Genomic DNA, 23,896 nt, shown 5'->3' with positions numbered 1-23,896 from the left:
GTCTATATATTTAACATTTGTAATATTGATTTTGTAGAGACAACTTGAAAGTCTTATCACATGAATTAATTTTGTTTTTTTGTTGTGGAATAATTATGTTAATATAGAATGAGCCATTTATCTAGTGAGGGAGCTGGCCACCTGACTGCTCTGTTTTTCTCTACTCATTGTTACATTTATAGAAATTCATTTAAATCTCTGAAGAGGTCACTTACATTTTTAATTAATAAATTATGCTTATTTGTTTTTGGTGTAAAGTATAAGGTAGAATGGTTTTCTTAAATTTGAGCTTTCTTACTTGAGTATGTGTTCATTGTAAAGACTATATACATAAAATAAAATTTCCAAATCTTACCACCTGTGGATAACCACTGTTAATATTTTGGTGTATTTTCTTTTAGTACTTTTTCTTACATATTTTTCAGTCTTACTGAGATCATGATGTATTTATAATTTTGTCTCCTCTTCAATTAACATAACATTTTCTTCATTTATTAAATGTTTATAGATAATATTTTTAATGTATGCATGGTAGTCCCTAGTGTAGCTATACCATAATTTATTTTACCACTCTCCTCTCTTGGATATTTAGGTTGTTTAAACATTTTAACTAATAAAATTAATTTTGTGGTGGACATTCTGGTGCAAAAGCTTGTTCTGTGTTTTGCATTGTTACATCTTATATTCTTAGAAATGGGATTGCTTGATCAAAGACTGTACATACTTTTAAGGCTTAATACATATTGCTAAATTGCTCTTTAGAGAGTACTTTCTAAAATTTATTTTTCTTCCCTATTGTCATGAACACTGTCATTCAGGGGATTATGAATGGTAGTTATATTTGAAGTTTAAATTCAAATTATAATTTAACTCAACAGTAAGCAGTATTCTATAAATTGAGTATATGAGATGACTGTATCAAGAACAGGATTAGATCTTTATTTGAAATGGAAGTGCACTGGGTTTCACCAATGGGTATTTCCTCTGTTCCCCTAATTTCCAGAGTTGAAGCTCTTTGGCAGTCTCACAGGTCATGCTCAGTATACTTTGCTCCGGTGCCCCCTAGTGCTGGTCCTGTAGAAGCAGCCTTCCGTTTCTCTTCTCTGTAGCAGAAAACATCCTTCTTCCTTCAGCTCCTTCTGGACATATACAAAGACATTTAAAGAGCCAGGTAAATAAGAGTTAGGGCGAAACTAATGCCCCTATTGCCTTTTTTGGCCTGGGGATCTAGAATTTATCCTCAATTTTTTTTCCTCCTGGGAGGAGCTGTCCTACTCTCTGTAGTCCTAAATTTGTAGTGCTCTCTACCTTACCCTGCATGTTTCTATTCTAGACAGCAGTGGGAATGGCCTGGGGCAAACATCCCTGCATTCTGAACCCAGGCCTTATCCCTAAGTCTTTAAATTAAAGAAAGTCTACATCCCCCAGAGAGCTACAAGTGAAATTATTATTGAGGAGTATAGCATGTTTACTGTGAAATTTGGTCCTCCGTTACCCTCTTGACTAAAGGTTCTCCTCTGCAAATTTCAACTTGTTTACCTCCAAACAAACTGGGGAAAGGAGAAGTTTAGGGTGAACATGGGACTGGTGGTGGCCAAGCCCCATGAAGAGACATGTTTAACCTTGCTGTGTATAAAAATCTACAGGCTGCTTTCTAGACCTCTTCCTCTCCCCTTCCCAGTCCTTTAGAATAGCAATGAATAAGAAAAGAGATAGCTCACTCAGGTCCTTCCCCCAAATTCCTATAGTAACAAAACATAGATAGTACCTCTCCATCTGCAGAGTTAACTGCTTTGAAGGGGAAGGGAATGGGGCCAAGAGTTGGAAATAATAGCTATCCCTCTAGGAATGAATTTTTAGTAGTTTATAACCATTTTACTTCATTCTTTTCTAGATCTTTTCCCCCTACCTTTTATTTCTTGAGAAGACTATCCTCACTAACTATCGAGTTAATTTTAAGCATTTCTTTTTGATTGGTCCATGACTTCAGAGTCATTCTTTGATAGCTTTGTTTCTATTAATATATCCTATCTCAAGTGCCTGATTGACTGGTCTAGGAAAGTTAGGAGAGAAAGATCCAGGACTTGTTTTCTATTCATTTCTTGTTCAGCTCTCAGAATGTTCTTTTTTTAAAATCTGGAATACATAAGTAGATGGCTGTTTATACTGAACTCTGAACTTGTCCAAAGTTTTATCCAACTCTTAACATTCTAAAAACCTGTGGAAGTCAGAAGTAAATATATTCAACTTAAAAGAGAACTTACAAGTCACGATTCCAACATTCTATTAAGAATTCTATGCTGTGTTTGCAACCCTATTCCTGGGCCTCTACTTTTGGAGCTTTCTATCTGGTAAGGAATACCTTCCCACCCCTTGAAGGACAGCATAAGGCTTCCTCAGCTTCCCTAACCTGTCCAGTTGGATGCTGTTTTTACTTACACAGGGACGGTGATCTTTAAAGTACCACTTTATAAATATTCTTAACTCCTAAGATATTTAATACCTCAGAATCTAAGTAATGAGCCAGGACTGAGACGATCTTTTCTAAATAACAATTATTATAATGTAAAAATGTGTTTTAACTGAGTTTATTAGAGGCCTAAAGCAACATTAAGAATATTTAAATGAAACATTAACACTTCCCACTTTTCAGTACAGAGATTGGAGATCTTTCTCCACCAAAATTAATGATAAAAGTTTATTTTCCTGTCAGGCCTTTTATTTGAGTAAAAGGAAATAAGTGTTTTAACCTATTTAATATTCCCTGATAAAGTAATGCCTTTTCCTTTCCACAGTAGGTTTTTAATTTTGAAATTTTTTTTTTCCAGTGGTCATTCCGTAATTACTAGGTATTTGTTTAAACGACTTATTGTTGCTCACCTAATTTATATATATAAGAAGCTCCCAGTTTATAAACAGGATATATTTCCAGCAATTTTGTGTTGGAGCATGGTCTTTGGAGTTAAATCCGAGTTTGAATTTTGACTCCATTTCTTACCACCTATGACAAAGGTATGCAAGTTACTTCACATTTGAACTTCAGTTTCCTAATATGTGATATTCACTGCTGGATAGGGTTGTTGGGAAGATTAAAAGAAATGTTTCAGTCAACAATAATTGTTGTTTTGATGGCATTAAATTGCAGTCCTAGTTCTGTGCTTTCCTAATCTTCTCCCCTGCCAAAACCAAAAATTAATACTAAATGAACTATTATATAAGGTTACGGGAGCATGTAAACATGCTCAGTATCTACTGTAGGTTTGGAATATAGCATGGTAGATTTTGTCCTCCATCTGTGTTTTGAAAATCTGGGAATTCAAATCTCTCGCTTTGGTCCTAACAGTCACTACTTTTCCCCTGTTCCTCTGACTCCTCCTTTAGCTTCTTCATCTTTGTACACCACAGAAAAGAGAAATCAGAAGATGTTTTGGAACTACAGTAGGCAGCTTAAGGGTTCCTGGATCATAAGTGGATTAGCCTTTGAGGCAATGGCAGGAGTCAAGCAGGTGGGGATTCAGATCGCCAAGAACAGCAACAACATTGAAAACTAGGTATTACATTTGGGGTTTAAAAATCCAGTAGTTATTTTACTGTGTATTAACAAGAGTGGCACACTCACTCCTTAGCCTCAAAAGAGAAGCTAGTAGCAGTTATTCATATAAGAAAGCAATTTCAAAGATATTCCATAAGGTTTACCCTACCACAATGGTGACACCGATGCATCCCAAGTGAATGAATTTAGTTACATGTGTTTCTATCATATTTACTATGATAGAATGACTTAGTTGAGCTGAAAAATAATTAAATGAGCCTCGTTATATGTTAGTAATGATGCTAAGTACAGATAAGCATAACACAGTTTATACCTCCAAAGAGCTTTATAGCCCAATACAGACTGGACAAACTGTATAGCCCATGGGCCAAATCTGGCCAGACACCTGTTTTTGTAAATAAAGTTCTAATGGAACACAGTAATGCTCATTCATTTATGTACTGACTAGGGCTGCTTTCTTGCTCCAGTGGCAGAGTTAAGTAGTTCGAACAGAGACATTATGACCCACAAAGCCTAAAATATTTACTATCTGACCCTTTATACAAAAAGTTTGCCAGTCCCTGGCCTAGTAAGGTAACCCCTTGGTCTTGTTTGTAACTAGTTTAGTTTTGTGCCCCATTTTTATCATGAAAAACTGATCACTAAATTCTTAACAGGCTTTATTTTCATAATCGAAGATCTTTGGCGTGATCTAGGTCCTTATTTCACACCTTTATCCTGTTTTATTTCTGCCCATTCTAAAAATGTGTATTTGTCAGATAATGTTGAACTAGTTTTATGTGTTTACTGCTGGTTTTTCCATGGCTTCAGTTTCTGGCTATGATTATCTTAATGGTATTTCATAGTTGTGGATAAAAGGACAGCTAAATTTAGTCTTCCTCTAGACACATAAAATTGTGATACAAAATGAAAAGAAATCACCCATTTAAAATCTGCATGTTCTGTGTGTTTTGGAATTAAATCCTTATCTTTCCTCACTGACTATAATCATATGGAGTACTTAGCTCTTAAGGGGCAATCTACATTTTAGATCTTTTTTTTTTCTTCCCAAGATGTTAGGGTATTTTGAGCCTTTGTACCTTTGAGAAAACTTCTAATATAGCTTCTATGGTAAATTCACCATCTTAATTGTGCCAGCCTTATTTGGGAGTCTTCATTGTTGAGATTTTTCTGGTTGGGGTGTATTTTTAAAACATCATCTTAACTCACTAAGAGATATTTCTCTTATTTTTGTCAGTGGATCACTGAAAAACTGAAACTATTTTAGCCCTTTCACATTAGAGCGTACTGGGTTTCAGTCATCTAATTCTTGGTTTCACTAGATCTATGGGGAAGCAAAAAAAATTTTAGCCAGGCTAGTGAAGCAACTTGCAAAAGGCATACAAAAGAATATAGCCAAGATGTTAATAATTTAAATTTCAGTGTAATCTTCTCACCTGACCCATTTGAATTCCTTTCCATAGCTACTTTAGGAAAAAGTGCTCTTAACGCCGAGCTGCTTTCTGAAAATATTGGTTTCATCTAGGAAAACACATTTGAAAGGAACATTTAAGCAACATTCTAGTTGCTTAAAATTGCAGTCTAGATAATTAGCACACCTTGTTCTTGGGTTGTTCCTTTTCAGTGTCTTTTGGGTTGACTGGCATTTTTGTTTATATATAAATATATTTGACTGGAGTTTCAAATTTCTTACCTCCATAACGCTGCCGGTTTCTTCAATATGTTAATTTTCCCGCATTATAAAAAGAGTCATTATAGCAAAATGGTTAAGAGCACAGACTCTGGAAACAGACTGCTCTGGTTAACTTACTACTCCACTTACTAACTGTGTCTTTGGGCCTGCATTTAACATTTCTGTGCCCGTTTCTTCATATGTAGAATGGGAGTGATAATAGCAATACCCATCACAGTTGAGAGGATTAGTTGAGTTAATATGTCAAAAGCTTAGATTAGTGCCTGGTACACGGTTAAGTGCCAAGTAAACGTTAACTTTATGTAGTGTAAGATGCCAGCATAATGAAGTTTGTAGGAAAATTGTGTTCTGAAATCCAAAAAACCTAAATTCCATTCCCAGCTGTTCAAAGGAATCTACTATATGAGATTAGCTAACTCTGTTAAATATACAGTATCTGTGCCTATTTACCTAAACCTGTTGATTGGTACTTATATTTCTCTCAATGAATTCTAACTGATTACAATTAAGTTAACTTTCTTGAGCATTCAATATTTAGGTTGCATCCAAATCTATGCTAAACTTATTGCTAAAGAAGGCCTTTAGCTTCTCTCAGTATTTCCTTGGTTACTTCCCATTTCCACTTTCTTCTTAAAATGCTACAATCAGTAGGTTGCTTACTTAGTTGTGATGTTAAATTTACAACTCCTCAGATGAATTGGCAAGTAATCATTTTACATAAGACACATTTGCTTTATGATTGACCTTTAAAGGAATCTTTTGCCTCCAACTCCAAAGATAGCTGATTCCCTAGACTGCATCAAACTGCACACTAACCATGAAATTTAAGGGAATAAAGGAGCATTAATACCTCCTAGCATCATTTTTTAATTATATTTATTGTGTGATAAAATGAACACATTACATATTTCTCCCTAGGATTGTGGTATCATCTGTATTATGTGTACTTGGATTTCATTCAGCAAATATTTACTAAACATCTGCCCATGTGCCAAGCACTAGTCTAGGTACTAGCAGGAACTGAACATTCATCCTTTGCATACTAGGTTTACCAGTTAGCACCTGTGTGTTCTTGTTTGAGTGCCTAAATTAATTCAGCAGAATCACAGAATGCAATAGAACCTCAGAGAATACATAGTTCAACCCTCTTGTTTATAGATTTTTAAAATCTGTAATTCTGGGATATAAGATAATTTCTCTAAGGTCACATAGCTAGTTAGTAGCATGGCCTGCATTTTGTTTTTCTTTCAGTTATTTATTCAACAAATATTCTCAAATCTTTTATGTTGAAAAGGTCAAAAAGGATGCCAAAAGACCTCTAGCAGCTGTCCTATTTTTCTCACTCGTTATTGTTTTTGGTTTTTGTTATTGTTGGTTTTAATAGATCTTTATTGGAGTATAATTGCTTCACAATACTGTGTTAGTTTCTGTTGTACACCAAAGGGAATCAGCCATATGCATACATATATCCCCATATCTCCTCCCTCTTGCGTCTCCCTCCTACCCTCCCTATCCCACCCCTCTAGGTCATCGCAAAGCACCGAGCTGATCTCCCTGTGCTATGCTGCTGCTTCCCACTAGCTAATTATTTTACATTCGGTAGCGTATATATGTCGATGCTACTCTCACTTCGCCCCAGCTTCCCCCTCCCACCCTGTGTCCTCAAGTCCATTCTCTATGTCTACATCTTTATTCCTGCCCTGCAACTAGGTTCATCGGTACCATTTTTAAAATTTTTTTTTAGATTCCATATATATGTGTTCACATACAGTATTTGTCTTTCTCTTTCTGACTTACTTCACTCTGTATGACAGACTCTAGGTCCATCCACCTCACTACAAATAGCTCAGTTTCGTTTCTTTTTATGGCTAAGTAATATTCCATTGTATATATGTGCCACATCTTCTTTATCCATTCATCTGTCAGTGGACATATAGGTTGGTTCCATGTCCTGGCTATTGTAAAGAGTGCTGCAATGAACATTGGGGTGCATGTATCTTTTTGAATTATGGTTTTCTCAGGGTATATGCCCAGTAGTGGGGTTGCTGGGTCATATGGTAGTTCTGTTTTTAATTTTTACAGTCAAACTTTTTTGAAAGAGTTGCCTTCTTTCTTATCTCCTTTCTATCCATTGTGGTTTGACTTTAGCCCTTTTAATTACTTTGAGAGTGTTCGACCCAAGGTTACTCACAACCTTGAGTTGCTTTATCCTTGCAATGCTTTCTAATCCTTATCTTGTCTTTTGGTAACATTTGTCATTGTTAAACTATTCCATTCTTTTTTCTTTTTGGCTGTGTTGGGTCTTCATTGCTACACGCAGGCTTTCTCTAGTTGCGGCGAGTGGGGGCTACTCTTCGTTGCAGTGCGCAGGCTTCTCATTGCGGTGGCTTCTCTTGCTGCAGAGCATGGGCTCTAGGCACGCAGGCTTCAGTAGTGGTGGCTCACAGGCTTAGTTGCTCCGCGGCATGTGGGATCTTCCCAGACCAGGGCTTGAACCCGTGTCCCCTGATTTGGCAGGTGGGATTCTTAACCACTGCACCACCAGGGAAGTCCTTCCATTCATTTTTACCTTACCTCTGGGATGCCACGTTCTGGTTTTGTTCTTACTTCTCAGACCATTTCTTAGATTTCTTCATATGCTCTTCTTTCTCATCCATCTGTTAAATATCGGTGTTCCCCAGGATACTTTTGTCAGCCCTCTTTATTTACATATTCTCCTTTAACAGTCTCATCTACTTCCATTGCTTCTGCTGCCAGCTAAATACAGAGGACTCCCAAGTCTCTACTCTTGCTCAGATTCTTTACCATGGACTTTGAATTCATCCAGCTGCCTACTAGACATCTCTAGTAGCATATCTTTCAGAGATCGCAGATCATCATCTCTAAAGCCCAACTTGTTACCTTAGCATTTGTTCCTGTGTTAACTATCTTGGTGCCTTATACCGTAAGCCATTAATAGGCAACTACCTAGAAATTTAGGCGTAACATCAACATCCCCTGTTCTGATTAGTTCCTAAATTCTATCAATCCTGCTGCTTTAATTTCTCTTCAATCTATTTACATCTTTTCTGCCAACATTTCATTTTCAGGCCCTCATTTTAGATTATTCCCACGGCCTTTGTTAATATGTGATGAAATGTAGAATAATGATTAGAAGCATGGGCTTTAGAGTCAGATAACCCTAGGTATGGATCCTTACTCTATCGCTTAGAATCTATATGTGCTCCGAACTTCAGTTTCCTCATCTGTAAAATAGGCGTATTAACCACTTACTTCATAGAGTGATTGTGAGACTTAAATTTATTCCCCTTAGAACACAGTATTTGGCACATAATAAGCCCTCAACAGAAGATTGTATTTACTGTTAACTAGCTTCCCTATTTTATATCATTCTCCCTTCTGCTTAGAATATGATTCTTTAACATAAATTATTAGCAACTTCATGATAAAAATCCTATTCATTAGTTCCTTTATTGCCGACAGGATAATAGCCAAATAATTTAGCATGGCATTTTAAGTACTTTCCATTTAAATGGAAAATGGGTCCTCTTTTTCTCTTCAGTTTTCTCTCACCACTCTCCTCCCTGTTTGTGCCTCAACTGCAATAAATTAGCAGTCTCTCAAAAGCACCTCTGGGCTTTTGAACATTCTGTGCCCTCTGGAACACCTTTCCATATAGGTAGATAATTTTTAGTTGTTCAGAACTCAGCTTACATGTAGTCTTGTTTGGGAACCCTTCTGTGACTACTTTTGACCCTGGGTTAGGCTTTCCAACATAGCACTCCTTACATTCTGTTGCAGTTGCGTGTTCTCTTGTCTATTTCCCCTACTGCTTTGTGAGTCTTTGAAATTAAAGGTCAAGGAATGTTGAGGTTTGGTTGTTGGATGTTCATCTGCAGGAACATTAAAGGTCCTGGAGGCAGTGTCCTTTCTATTACTCTGCACAAGATGATCTTATTTCCTTCTTCTGAATATTGCACTCATTTTAGCAAAAGGAAATATGTATAATTTTTAAAGTATCATTATTTGGGATGTGAAGATCCCAAAAAGGAATAAGTACGCTCATCTGTACAAAATAGAGTAGTTTAAAGAATTTTAGTTTCACAGAGTACTTTTTAAAAGTGATTCCTACATCAGCCTATGCTCATTTAATTACTCTTCATTACTATTTTAAATATTGATATCATACTGAGTCATCTGCATGCGTCTTGCTTATTAGTCAGTGAAAAGAACGTGAACTCTGATATCAGACAGTCCTGGTTTCAAACACTTGCTAGTAATAACTACTTCTAATCAATATAAATATGAAATTATGTAACAGCCCTCATACCAGTGACTGGCACATTATAGGTACTTGATAAATTTAAATTTCCTTTTATACTTTTCAGATGTTTCATTTTGAATATTATATGGCCATCTGATTAAATCCTATTCACCCATCCAATCTTAGATTAAAGGCCATCTTTCTATGAAGCTGCCTCCAACTCAGCTCTTTCTGCTACAGTTAGAGTTAACACCAAAAAATTAAACACTTAATTACTCTCTAATTGGTCTAACTCCCTGCTAAGATGTTAACTCTTTGAGAACATGGACACTATCTTAAAGTTATCTTTTCCCCTTGACATTTTGCAGAGTCCTGAGAATATGGGAGTACATGTTTATTGCTTAATTGATTTTTTTCAGTATGCTGCTGCACTCTCTCACTTTATTACCAGCTAGTATTTGCTATAGGAATGACTAAAAATTTTAATATCAGCCTGAGTAAACCATATTGATAAAGGCAAATATGTTGGAGGAAATCATACTGAGCATTTCAAAGCTAAATAGAACTGAGTATTCAGGATTATCAGTTTCGCTGACCCTTCCATTAAGATAACTAGGAAATAACTATATGATTTGGTTCCCAACAATATATTTGGTTTTATGAATTTCCTTAACAATAAACTAGTTTGGCTATTTTCCATTTATTATTTCTTCTGGATCAGTTTTCTAGGATATTGTAATTCATGCTTGTAAATTTGAATATGTCTTACAGGAGGATTTGTTGGTATTGAGGAAAACAGTGAAATCCTTTTTGGCTGTTTGCCAACAGTGCCTATCTAATGTTAATACTCCAGTGAAGGAACAGGTAAGAAATTGTCAGTTAAGAGCTCTCAATAAAAATAACTCAAATGAGTTACTGAAGAACAGTAAGATGTAAATTTTTTTAAGAAGATGTAATTTTTTATGACAGTTCTTAGCATGCAGGTTTATCCCTAACATTTGTGGCACCTGGGACAAGAATATAGATGTCTGAATATTTAAGTTATAAAGTAAGCTAACCTGTTACACATCTTTGTACCTTAACAAGTATACTGTCATAATGGCCTGGAAGGCAGGTTCAGATTTAGAATTTTTGATTCCTTACCAGAACTTGGAGGGTTGGGGAGCTGGCATAGCGTCCACCTTCTCTTCTCACCTTCAGCTCTTTCCCACACTAGGTAGAACTCCTCACACATGCATATGAACAATTCAGCCCACATATCCAAACTATCAACATCACTTCTTCAGACAGCTGCTCCTTGATTACCCTGGGGCCTAGGAGTACACACTGGGGATGCAGTGTGTCTAGGAAAGATGCCTGTGCACCCCCTGGTAGCAGAATCAGGTCTGTGAGGGCAAGGAATTCCTGAATCCCTGTACCTGGGCAGTGATGTAAAGTAGAGGTGCAAGTGGGCATATACCATTGGTCCAACAGACTCCTCACCCCTTGGGAAAGGTCGTAGACCAAAGAGGGTCAAAGTGGAACCCAAGGCAATACCATTTTCACAAAGTGATTTTGTAATCTATTTAATTATACTGTTCTATTAGGAAATACTTTTATATAAAACAGATATACCTTTTCCATGTCGGTTTTTTTTATGATGTTGGGCTAGAAAACGAGTCTATATCTAAAAAGAGTACAGCAGTACTTACCCTTCGCTATCTCTTCCTACAAATAGGTTATCCAGGTCTCTTCTTTATTGAGTTATCAGCATCTAACGTAAATGGGAACAGAAATGGTCTTTCCTAAACCTTATTCTCTAAACCTTCTGAACTCAACCAGTGCTGTCTAAAAAGTACCTAGCTCAGGACATTTAAGCCAAAAATTCAGTGTTTCTGCATCCTCACTGTTTGGTGACATGCAAAAGTATGGCCTTAGTAAAAATATATATTTTCCTGGATTTCTTTCATGTTCTCCTGTTTTCAAGTGACTCAAATAATGTATTTCATGGTTGTGTACTTAGAACATGAACTGCCATGAGTCTTGCTGGAGGTAAACAACCAAGTATACAGCCATCTCCAGATACATTCCAAAATTATGTTTTCCCATAGAAGTCAATTTTTAGAAGGGGGTGAGTGGATTGTTTTGAGGCATCAGAGCCCTCATTTTGTTATTCCATAACAAAATCTTTCAGTTTCAATAAACTGGTGATACAAGTTTATTTTGTACCATCCATTAAATAGGATAAATTTGGCAACATAACTATAATACTTTCTCTATGGGGAAATATACTGAAAGTTTCTTTATATGATTACATTTGTTGGGAAGCTTTCAGACACTGTTTTTTATGTGAATGACCTTGAATTCAATTTAACCTACTGTTAAAAATTTCATTTTACAATAGATTTTTTAAAGAAGAATCCAAAATAGGAGCTTACAGACTTAAAGTACTACATTGTAATTTGTTGAATTATACAGTTTGTCTTAAGATTTATGCTTATTATTTGATTATGCAGTATAAGATTGATTTGTAACATCTGTCATTAATTTATTATATCAATTTTGTATTTCCAGAGTTGAGTTTAACTCATTTTTTATAATTTCAAGTCAAAAATCTCTTAATCAACTGTTTTGAGTTAATACAGCCAAGTAAAAGAAGCAGGTTATATTTAGGGGGGTGGAGAGTCTTAAGTATGACTAGTTTGTAATGAGACAAAATAATTTTATTCAGTTTGGAAATTAAAATTAAGTAGCTGCAATTTGAATACTCAGAATTTCTATTATGGTACTGTTATTGAGCTGTATTTAATTTAGTATAATTTCATTAACATTGATTTGTAGTTATAGCTACATTTGTACAATATTTTACTGATGAATTTCCTTTGCATTCCAGGCTTTCATGTTACTCTGTGATCTATTGATGATTTTCAGCCACCAATTAATGACAGGTGGCAGGGAGGGCCTTCAGCCTTTGGTGTTTAATCCAGATACTGGACTTCAGTCTGAACTCCTCAGTTTTGTGATGGATCATGTTTTCATTGACCAAGATGAGGAGAACCAGAGCATGGGTATTTGTAGCTATCATTTTGTCAATATTGATCTTGTTTTACCAACCCCAAAAGATATGAGAAAAAATTTCAAATTCAATCCTAAAAAATACTACAGTTTTTTTCTTAAAAAAAAAAAGTTAATACATTCATGTAGTTAAGAAACCAACAAGAATAAAAATATACACAGTGAGGTGTCCCTGCTTTAACTTTAACATAGTACCTTAAAGATCTTTCCCCATCACTACATACAGAGCTTCCTTATTCTAATAGCTACATAGTATTTTATTATTTAAATAGAGCATAATTTATATTATTCATCTCATATTGATATTTGGCTAGTTTCCAATCTTCTGCTATTATAATCTATGCTATAATAAATAATTGTGTACATTTGTCATTTCCCACATATGTAAAATGTATATTTAGGATAGATGGTTTTTTTCTAATTGAACTGCTTCCAGGTTCACAATTTTTCTAAAGGAAAGCATCTGAGTTCCTTTCTCCTTCTGAGTAGTGATCATATATTACTTAAATTAACAAAATGTGACTCTAAGATACTAAGTGCTAAAAGAATGTTATCAAACCTCACCAGTCAAAATTGTGCTGAGCCTGCAGAATGAAAACTTAGTAAAATTAGACTGAATATAAATAATTATAAATAAATATTATATAGGTTATTTGTGAAATAGATAATCTCTAAGATCTGTGGCATATCAGATCCACAGATCTACTTGGTGCTATTAGAATATTCTTTATTTAATAGAACATTTTAGAAAATACTGGGCTGTGAACAAAGGATCTTTATATTGAGCTCATATTAATCTCAGGAGATAAAATTTACCTTCTACTTATCTTAAGCAAAAAGATTTCCAACTTCTCAAAGCATTGATGCTTCACAGCAGGACCAGTTAATAGAAAGGGAAGAGAGAAGTTGAGAGTAAGTTTTTTTATGAATATATACACGCAAAGAAGGGAAGGAAGAACACTGTCCCTAAATAAGGGCACGCCAAAACATGAGAGAGTCAGTACAGAGCCTGAAACAAATGTGTTAACTTTTATTGTCTATGGCCTTGTGGAGAAATTTTTCTTGGGATTAGAAATAGATAAGCCAATAGGGCCTGAGAATCTAAAACTTGAGGAATAAAGACTACTTGTTTGAAAGCATTTGGTAAGATTTTGTTTAAAAAAATGCATATGTACATTAACATAGTTTGCAAAATATACTTTCTCAGCTTACAGTGTAACCATGTTTAGGACAAGAACTGAAAACTAACTCCTCCATATAATTTCCATTACTCCCCATATATTTTTCTAAAAGAAAACTTTTTCCCTGTGTCTTAAAAATTTCTAGAAATTTCTTCTCTGTAGAAATACATTAGCACATAAGGAATATTCAGATAAGAGAAGACAGCATTTTAAAGGTAAACAGAACAACAGTATTATTATGACAAAAGTATCAGAAAAAAAATCTATATGGTTTGTTTACCTTACTCAATCTTTGCTATGACAGTCTCCTAGAAGACAGAAACCTTAGTGCCTACTAAGTGTTTAATAAATGTTTAACTAAATATAGCACCCTAAAATAATCAGTATAACTAACAGTTTTTAGCCCATCTAAAACTGAATTGTACCTATTTGTAAAGTTATAGGCTGGTTTTTTATTATGCAGATTGTCTACATTGTTTTACCTTGGATAAAGGGCCAAAGTTCATAAGTAATTTATTTTCTGTGGTTAGAGGGTGATGAAGAAGACGAAGCTAATAAAATTGAGGCCTTACATAAGAGAAGGAATCTACTTGCTGCCTTCAGCAAACTTATCATCTACGATATTGTTGACATGCATGCAGCTGCAGACATCTTTAAACACTACATGAAGGTATAGTTTTACAGTCTTTTTTTAAATGGGATATTTATTTATTAAGATAGTAGTTTCATATTCTTATTTTTCTCCCTCCACTTTAGTAGCAGAGAAGTTTGCAATTAAAAATGAAAGAATGATGAATAAGCTAAAATTGACAGCTCCTACCTAAATATTATTGATGATTTTCTGACATATTTAAAATTCCTCTCTTTTATATATGAGCTTTTTATCACTCTATACTATTATATCAGTTCCATAAAGTAGGAGTTGCTTACATTTATATGAAAGAATGCCTTTTTATTTGCATGAGGCCATGGACTCTTACGGAAGAAAGCTAACTCTCTTCCCTATGAAATCTCTTCAGATATATTTATAAGTATGCCTACTACTGTGTTGCCAGGCACTCAAGTTACAAAGATTTTTAAATTCCTGCTCCAAAGTGGTCTAAAGCTGGAAATAGTCAAGTAATTAGACAATTGCATTTATACAGTATAACAGAGGTACGTATAGGGGTTCCTGGAAATATATAAAACAGATACCCCACTCTTAAGAAATATGAGGGTTAATGAAAACTGCTTAGAAGTGCCTTCTGAACTAAGTCTGAGACGATAAGCATAAATTAGCCAGTCAAGCAAAAAAGTAGTAGGAGGACTTTTAGGCAGATCGGACTTCGTGTACAAAGCAATGAATTGTTTGGGGGAAATGCAAGTAATTTGATATAGTAACATAGATTGCTTATGAGAATGGAGCCAGAGGTAAGATTTAAAGAAACTGACAGGGTAGACCTTATATGCTGTGTGAGAACTTGGGATTTTTTTCCTGAGGGAGGTAAAGAGATGTTGAAAGGTTTTATACCATTCTTTATATGACAGGATTTTGATAGGGAGTTGCCTTCCTGGCTGCTCTCCTTTCCAGAAGCTACATTTTGTTTCTGAACCACAAAAAAAGCAGTGCTCAAAAATCTTTGATATAGCCTAAGAGGCACACTTCTCAGTTTATGTATTTTGGCCTTGTTCTTGTGTCAGACACAGTATTTTATTTTGCCCATGTTCAGAATATTGTGTATTCCATTGATTCACATGTTTATGTCCAATTCTAGTTATGACATAGTAACTAAGTCATCATATTTTGCTAAACAACTGCAGTGTGATGAGCACTGTGTTAGTAGCCAGGGATTTAAATAAGACATGATTTCTGCACTAAGGAGGTTACAGATTAACAGAGAAACTGAAATGTAAACATAATATAACATGCTAATAATGAATAGCTGCCTGTGTTCTATGCCATTTATATTTGAGACACTGTTCTAAAGCTTTTATATTATCTTTGTTGATTACAGTAACTCTGTGAGTTAGGAAATAATATCATCATTTACAGATAAGGGAATTAAGGCTCAGAGAGGTTAACTTTCGAAGATCCACACAACCTTTTTTTATTATTTATTTATTTACTTACTTACTTGCTTACAGACTGCGTCGGGTCTTAGTTGCAGCATGCAGCATCTTTCGTTGCAGCGCGTGGGTTCTTCATTGCAGTGTGCAGGCTTCTCTCTAGTTGTGGCATGCGGGCTCCAGAGTGCACTGGCTCAGTGGTTGCGGTGCAAGGGCTCCAGAGTGCATGGGCTCTGCAGTTGCGGCACACAGGCTCTCTAGTTGTGGCGCTCGGGCTCAGTAGTTGCAGTGCGCGGGCTTAGTTGTCCCGCGGCATGTGGGATCTTAGTTCCCTGACCAGGGATCGAACTGGTGTCCCTTGCATTGCAAGACCAATTTTAACCACTGGACCACCAGGGAAGTCCCCACATAACTATTAAAGTAGCAAAAACTGGCACTCGATTTTAGGTTTGCCTAGCTTCAAAGCTTAGCTCTTTCCACTAAACCATAAAGCCTCATCATGATTACTGTAGAGATGTATAAATTACAAAGCAAGCACAAATAGAGACTTAAGTGAGCAACCAGACAAGGCTTCCAAAAGTAAGGTCGAAACGGGGTTTGGTTAGATGAATATGAGCTTAATATGGTTTTCCTTGTCATCCCTTAGCAATACTGTCTTGGTTTCAAGAAATAAGCTTTATCATCCTTAGCAATTTTTACACTCCTCTGTTCTTTCTAGGCTTTAATCTTTTTGTGAATATTTTAGTAGTTGTTTGCTATTCTTTATTATACATCCTTGTCTATTTGGCTTTCTGCCTCATTTCTCTATGTGATCATTAAAAATCTGAATTTATTGTTGATCTACCTGTCGAACCACTTTAGTGTTCTCATATATCTTTCTCTTTTTATCTGCATTGAGATAATTTTTAATTGCACTGAAAGGATGATTCTTTCGAGACATTTACCCTTTTTTTTTGCACTTCACATCATGGAAGTATACCCATCTTCTTAAAGATTATAAAAATCCAGTTGTCAAGCTAATATACTCACTTCTTTACATAGGTTATAGGTTTTATGCTCTAGCTTGGAAGTAACATCCAGATTTAATGGTCTCAAAGTTTTTCCTAATTATTTACTCACAAGGAAAACTCTTTAAATCCTGTATCCAAAAGTTGAATTATAAAGAAATTAGTTGAATTTTTCTTAATCACTGTTGAAGAAATCAGTGTTTTTATTTTTTATAATGGTAAAATATAGACATGTTATGGGGGATAATGAGTGCACAAAAGTATTCAGTGAAAACTTAAATCTGTTACTGTAATCTGCCCTTCCCCTTATTTAGGCCTACTCCCCAGAAGTAAGCAAGCAATTTTAACTGTTTTGATTTTAGCTCTTTAAGATGTTTCTGTCAGAGTTCTGTTTCTTGATTTGTCACCTTTTAAATCTATTGAATCCATGTTGTAAAGAATGAGGAATTTTGCTCACCTATATCACTTCTTCTCCTCTTGGAATTACCAATTTTTTAGTTTAATTATTATTAGTTATTTCATAATTTTAAATATCAAATGTGTATTCCTTTAACTTTAGACAATATATTTTAACTCTCATTAGGTTTTTAAGATGAAAAATTAAACACCTCTGTACTCACCTTTCCATTTCTTTCATCAGCCTATTTATCTCATTAAATAGCAACAGTTTTAAAACTATATTTTTTTCTTTTTCTCACAGTATTACAATGACTATGGTGATATTATTAAGGAAACACTGAGTAAAACCAGGCAGATTGATAAAATTCAGTGTGCCAAGACCCTCATTCTCAGTTTACAGCAGGTAAGAAATTTGAAGGGAAAGAGATGAAGAGTAAAATTAATATTATTGAGCACTTCCGTGTGCTTATTATTATGTGCTAGGTATCTTACCTCATTTAAATTAGGTCATTGCATTAATACATTACTATGGATACTTTCTGGTACAAAGATGTGTTATGTGTATTTTCTTTAGGAAGACAGTCCTATAGTTCACATTTCAAATAGATGAAATCCTAAGGTGATCTATTCTTAGACCAGATGAAATGCCAAATTGGATATTTTAAAAGTAATCATTTTTAAAGAAAATATTTAAAAATACATTTTTAAAGTATTTAATAAGGGAAGGGGCAACAATAGTATCCAAAGAAGAAAATACGTCACATGTATTGCCTAAATAAGATTTCTAGTAAATGCCTAGGATTAACGTAGAGATGGGAGAGTTGGGGATGGCTGTAGGTATGTATGTATATATTTAGCCTATGATAAAGGTCAGTGGGGAAAGGATCGGGCCTATTCAATAGGTGATAGCCCTACATAACATGCACCCAAATAACTACTAGGTGGATTACATATAAATGTTAAAAATTAAAAGTTTATAAGAAAATAAAAGGATATTTTTATGTCCTGGAGTAGGGAAGTCCTCAAGGAAAGAAGCCACAATGTAAAAAATTGATTATATATATATACTTACACAGATTTATACATCAGCCAGCACTCTGAACAAAATTTAAAAAACAGTGACAGATTGTGGGAAAATATTTTTAATGATACATAGCAAATCCTACAAATCAGTAACAAAGGTAAATAAATCCCGTAGAAAAGTGAGCAAATGAAAAGCCACTTTTCAGAAGAGGAAAATTTAAAAAGCAGTAAACACATGAAAAGAGGCATAACTTAATTAATAATTAATATAATACAGATTGAAACAAGGAGACATTTATCACTGCCAAATAGATGGCATGAATTAAAATGATAGATAATACCAGTGATTGCTAAAGATGTGGCAAGAAAAGGTCCCTTGTGAAAGCAATTGCTCTTACCTTCTTGGAATATAATTTTGCAGTATATTTCAAAATTTAAGGTATACATTCCTTTTAAACCAGTACTTTTGCTACTTAGGTATCTACATAGATACATGCAGGTGTGCACAAAAACGTATATGTGAAAAATGTTGTACTGCAACAGTCTGTGTAATATTGCAAAATTGGAAATAGTCTAAATGTCCATCAACAGAGGAATGGTTAAAATAAACTGATACTCTGAAGTAGCTAAACGATTTTTAAGACAAAATATTAAGTGACAAATAGCAAGTTTCAGGATAAAATATATCGTACAGTACCATTTATGTAAAAGTTAAAACTTTATATATGTAATATATTAATGTGTCTAAATTAGTCACTTTATATATTAATGTGTCTAAATTAGTCACATTTCAGACTTTAACCTTGATTATCTTTGGAGAGAAGAATGATATATAATGGGAAAGAGAAAAGAGAACTTTTACTTTGATATTCGTACAGTGAAATATATTCTTTGTAATTTATTTTAAATGTAAATTTTAAAGTTTAAGGCTATTGTGTACAATTATCTGTGAAAACATTTTAAAGTTTAAGAATTTATTAACAATTATCTATGTATAAATTTGAAAATCTCTGGAAGAACTGCTGTTTCTAGTCATGGCAGAGTAAGTAGTTTAAGCTGGTCTATTGCTAAAGAAACCTAAAATGGTAGACAACATAATTAATAGAAGATAAGAGCTGTTTCAGTGAAATGGTGTGATTAAAGTGTATTGAGAGATTGGGAGATGAGGAAGAAAACAAATGTAAACAATATTCAGGATCTTTGTGTAAAGAGAATGAGAAAAACGTGTTGGTAACTGGCAGAGGAGATGGAATTAAGAAGTTAGGGTTGTTTGCTTGATTTTTAAGGTGCATGCATCTAACAGAGAGGGAATAGTTAATGGATTCAGGAGAAAGCAGTAGCTCAGGACCAAACCACTAAGTAGGTAAAGGACAGGGAGATTCAGTACATAAGCAGGGAGTGGCTTTAGATGAAAGCTTGGGTTATCCGTCTTTCATAATAGAAGGGAAGGCAGATAATCTAAGTGTCTGACTTTGATGACAGAATGATGATTGCTTTTATATTCTTTAGTACTCCAGAGTTTTGTTTCTGTTATTTTGATACAATATATGTAATGTCTATGTAATTATAAAACCTCTTCACTCAGTTTAAGAACTTTTTTGTATATTTTGTTTTATTGGGTGGGAAAAATCACCCCCTGTATCTTAATGGTCTTCTTTTACATAATGTTCTTGTCAAAAAACAAAGTTCTGAACCCTGTATTTCATATATTACCATTCCTGTGAAAACAACAAAAAGAATACATAGATGTTTATGAATACGTAGTATATTTTTGTAAACATATTTCCTTTTCCCAACCCAAAATGTGTTCCTTTTTGGTAAAAAATTCGGTTTGCATTTAATCACACAACTAGCATGAAAATGAGCTCAAGAAATAGTAGATGACTTGGAGAACGGGAACAGTGTGGCTACTGTTAGTACAAGGAGGGAAATACGTGTTTTACCATATGGCTTTTAAATATTTTTAAATTATATTACTTATTCTAACAATAAATAAATATTTCTTAACTATAGGTTTTTTCCTCTTTTTTTTTCTTTCTACCAGTTGTTTAATGAACTTGTTCAAGAGCAAGGTCCCAACCTAGATAGGACATCTGCCCATGTAAGTGGCATTAAAGAATTGGCACGTCGCTTTGCCCTTACATTCGGATTGGACCAGATCAAGACACGAGAAGCAGTTGCCACGCTTCACAAGTGAGTGAGCTAAATAAACACTCTGTTATATACAGTCTGGTTTACTGGAATTTACCAGAAACAACTATTATATGACCAATTTTTAAAGTGACAAATTTTAGAATTTTCAAGTTATGAGAACTTTAGAGGTTGTCTAATCTAGTGATTCTCAACCAGGAGGGTAATTTTAATTTGAAAAATAGTTACTTACTTCACACATTTTTTCATCTTATAAAGTATAGAAAGGAAAGTTTAACAGGATGTTCTTATCTGGTCTATTGGTGAGAAAGTGTTGTGGGAGACATCTGTTTAAAAGCACTGTGCAACTTCATTTCATAATGGAAACCTCATTTCATAATGGAAAACTGAATGACAAAAAATTTTAAGTATCTTACAAAAACTCAGACACCTGCTTGGTACCATGACCAGCTCTAAGAACCAAATTTTCTAACAATCTCAGTATCTTTCCAGGGTATTCTGTTATCTCTAAAAGCTACACAGGAATTTAGCTTTGTGGGTGTTTAGCTATTTCTTATTATTTTTCCCAATATAAGTTGTGAAATACATGTTCACAATTTAAGTTGTTTTCCACTGTAAATAATAAAATTAAATATTATTATGCAACTGTGTCATACAAATTAACATTATTTTACCATTTGAATTTGTCAGATTTTACTACCTTCAGTGATGATTTTGCTGCCTTCCCAACTATTTTTGAAATTCTAGCCCATTGAAGAACTATACTAGCTATTTGGAAGAATAAGACAATATTTTCTTTTATTTCAGGGATGGCATAGAATTTGCCTTTAAATACCAAAATCAGAAAGGACAAGAATATCCGCCTCCTAATCTGGCTTTCCTAGAAGTACTAAGTGAATTTTCATCTAAACTTCTTCGACAAGACAAAAAGACTGTGTAAGTTGCATGTTGCAGGACAAGTGGCTTTTATCATGACACCATTATAATTTTAAATGTTTAATTTTTGAGAAAAATCATCTAGATATAATTACTCTTGGTAACTTAGGCTCTGATTGGTTGTTTTAGGGCAGCGGTCCCCAACCTTTTTGGTACCAGGGACCAGTTTCGTGGAAGACAGTTTTCTATGGATGGGGGGTGGGGGTGGGGAATGGTTCAGGTGGTAATGTGAGCTGTGGGGAGCGGCAGATGAAGCTTTGCTTGCTCACCCGCCGCGCACCTCCTGCTGTGCGGCCTGGTTCCTAACAGACTCTGGGGGTTGGGGACCCCTATTTTAGGGGACTATAATTTTCTTTCAAACTTTTGTATAGTTTTTCTTTGATTGTTTACCTTTCAGTACCCTAGAATTTGCAAGTGGAAATGATTTCTTATTCTCTAATTCAAAGATCTATGAACACTGGCTTAACTATTGTGGAACACTTTCTTCTTTCCTTTTATATTAATTATATTTTAGTTTTATTTTGTTTTTGACTGGTTTCAAGAAGATTGAAGGTCCATTTCGCTTATAGTTTTCTTTAGGATGCTGTTCAAGTCTTCTATTTTCTTTTGTTCATTTGTTCTATCCATTACTGTAAGTGGGGTATTAAAGTCTCTAACTATTTTTACTGAATTGTTATTTCTCCTTTCAGTTCTCAGTTTTCACTTCATGTGTATTTTGGGGCTCTGTTGTTAGTTGTATATATGTTTATAATTGTTATGTCTTCCTGGTGGATTGACTCTTACTTATCACTATAAAATGTTCTCCTCTGTCCCTAGTAATTTTTCTCTTAAAGTCTATTTTGTCTGATACTAGTGTAACCACTCCAGCTCTATTTTAGTTACTATTTGCATGGTATAGCTTTCTTTCCATCCTTTCACTTTCTGTCTTTTTGCCTTTGAATCTAAAGTGTGTTTCTTGTAGACAGCATATACAGGCATACCTCAGAGATATTGCAGGTTCACTTCCAGACCACCACAAGAAAGTAAATATTGTAATAGGTAAAGCAAGTCACCAAATTTTTTGGTGTCTCAGTGCATAGAAAAGTTATATTTACACTCCACTGTAGTCTGTTAAGTGTGCAATGGCATGATGTCTTAGAAACAGTGTCCATACCTTAATTAAAAAATACTTTATTGCTTAAAAATGCTAACCATCATCTTGACAATGCAGAGTTACTGCAAACCTTCAATTTGTATAAAATGTAGTATCTGCAAAGCACAGTAAAGCAAAGCACAATAAAATGAGGCATGCCTGTAGTTAGATCATGTTTTTTCTTTTGAAACAATCTCTGCCATAATAATTTCTATTTTTTATATGTCTGTGCCTTTGTTCTTCCCTTTTTATTGCCTTCTTTTATATTAAATGGCTATTTTCTAGTGTAACATTTTAATTCCTTCAGAGATCTTTAATTATATTTTTTAGTTATTTTCATAGTTGTGGGTATGAAATACCATCTGCTATCATTTCCTTACTCTAATACATCTTTGCTGTCACACACTTTTTTTGTGTACATTGTCAAATACACATTTCTATGTTATTGTTCCAGTGACAGAGCAATGCATAGTTTTATACAATTGCTTTTTAAAATCAGTGAAAAGGACAAAAGATAAGTATATATGCAATTATATTGTCCTTTATGACTACCTGGTAATTACCTTCAGCACTCTGTTTTTTCCTGTAAATTCAGATTACTCTCTGATTTGTTTTTAGCCTGAAGAAATTCCTTTAGTATTTCTTGTAAAGCAAGTAAGCCAGCAACAAATTCTCTAAGCTTTTGTTCACCTGAGAGTGGTTTTGTTTCATCTTTAGCTTTTTTTTTTTTTTTTAACATCTTTATTGGAGTATAATTGCTTTACAATGGTATGTTAGTTTCAGCTTCACAACAAAATGAATCAGTTATATATATACATATATTCCCATATCTCTTCCCGCTTGCGTCTCCCTCCCTCCCACCCTCCCTATCCCACCCCTCCAGGCGGTCACAAAGCACCGAGCTGATCTCCCTGTGCTATGCGGCTGCTTCCCACTAGCTATCTACCTTACGTTTGGTAGTGTATATATGTCCATGCCTCTTTATCGCTTTGTCACCGTTTACACTTCCCCCTCCCCATAGCCTCAAGTCCATTCTCTAGTAAGTCTGTGTCTTTATTCCTGTTTCACCCCTAGGTTTTTCATGACATTTTTTTTTTTTAAATTCCATATATATGTGTTAGCATACGGTATTTGTCTCTCTCTTTCTGACTTACTTCACTCTGTATGACAGACTCTAGGTCTATCCACCTCATTACAAATAGCTCAATTTCGTCTCTTTTTATGGCTGAGTAATATTCCATTGTATATATGTGCCACATCTTCTTTATCCATTCATCCGATGATGGACACTTAGGTTGTTTCCATCTCTGGGCTATTGTAAATAGAGCTGCAATGAACATTTTGGTACATGACTCTTTTTGAATTATGGTTTTCTCAGGGTATATGCCCAGTAGTGGGATTGCTGGGTCATATGGTAGTTCTATTTGTAGCTTTTTAAGGAACCTCCATACTGTTCT

The 23,896-nt window shown here is 34.7% G+C and overlaps 1 protein-coding gene across 2 annotated transcripts in view; it reads left to right on the top strand.

Moving 5' to 3' along the window:
* STAG1 (STAG1 cohesin complex component) overlaps positions 1-23,896 on the top strand; it is a 431,541-nt gene that overhangs the window by 388,672 nt on the left and 18,973 nt on the right. For both annotated transcript variants that reach the window (XM_027091619.1, XM_027091620.1), the window contains 6 exons: positions 10,282-10,374; positions 12,383-12,557; positions 14,276-14,415; positions 17,499-17,600; positions 20,265-20,413; positions 21,179-21,307. In XM_027091619.1, the coding sequence (XP_026947420.1) occupies positions 10,282-10,374; positions 12,383-12,557; positions 14,276-14,415; positions 17,499-17,600; positions 20,265-20,413; positions 21,179-21,307 (788 nt within the window). The remainder of the gene's footprint in view (positions 1-10,281; positions 10,375-12,382; positions 12,558-14,275; positions 14,416-17,498; positions 17,601-20,264; positions 20,414-21,178; positions 21,308-23,896) is intronic.

This window comes from Aethalodelphis obliquidens, unplaced genomic scaffold, assembly GCF_003676395.1.
Source record: "Aethalodelphis obliquidens isolate GAN/ISIS:26980383/991018 unplaced genomic scaffold, ASM367639v1 scaffold72, whole genome shotgun sequence".
NCBI lineage: Eukaryota > Metazoa > Chordata > Mammalia > Artiodactyla > Delphinidae > Aethalodelphis > Aethalodelphis obliquidens.
This window is presented reverse-complemented; position numbering and strand designations above follow the sequence as displayed.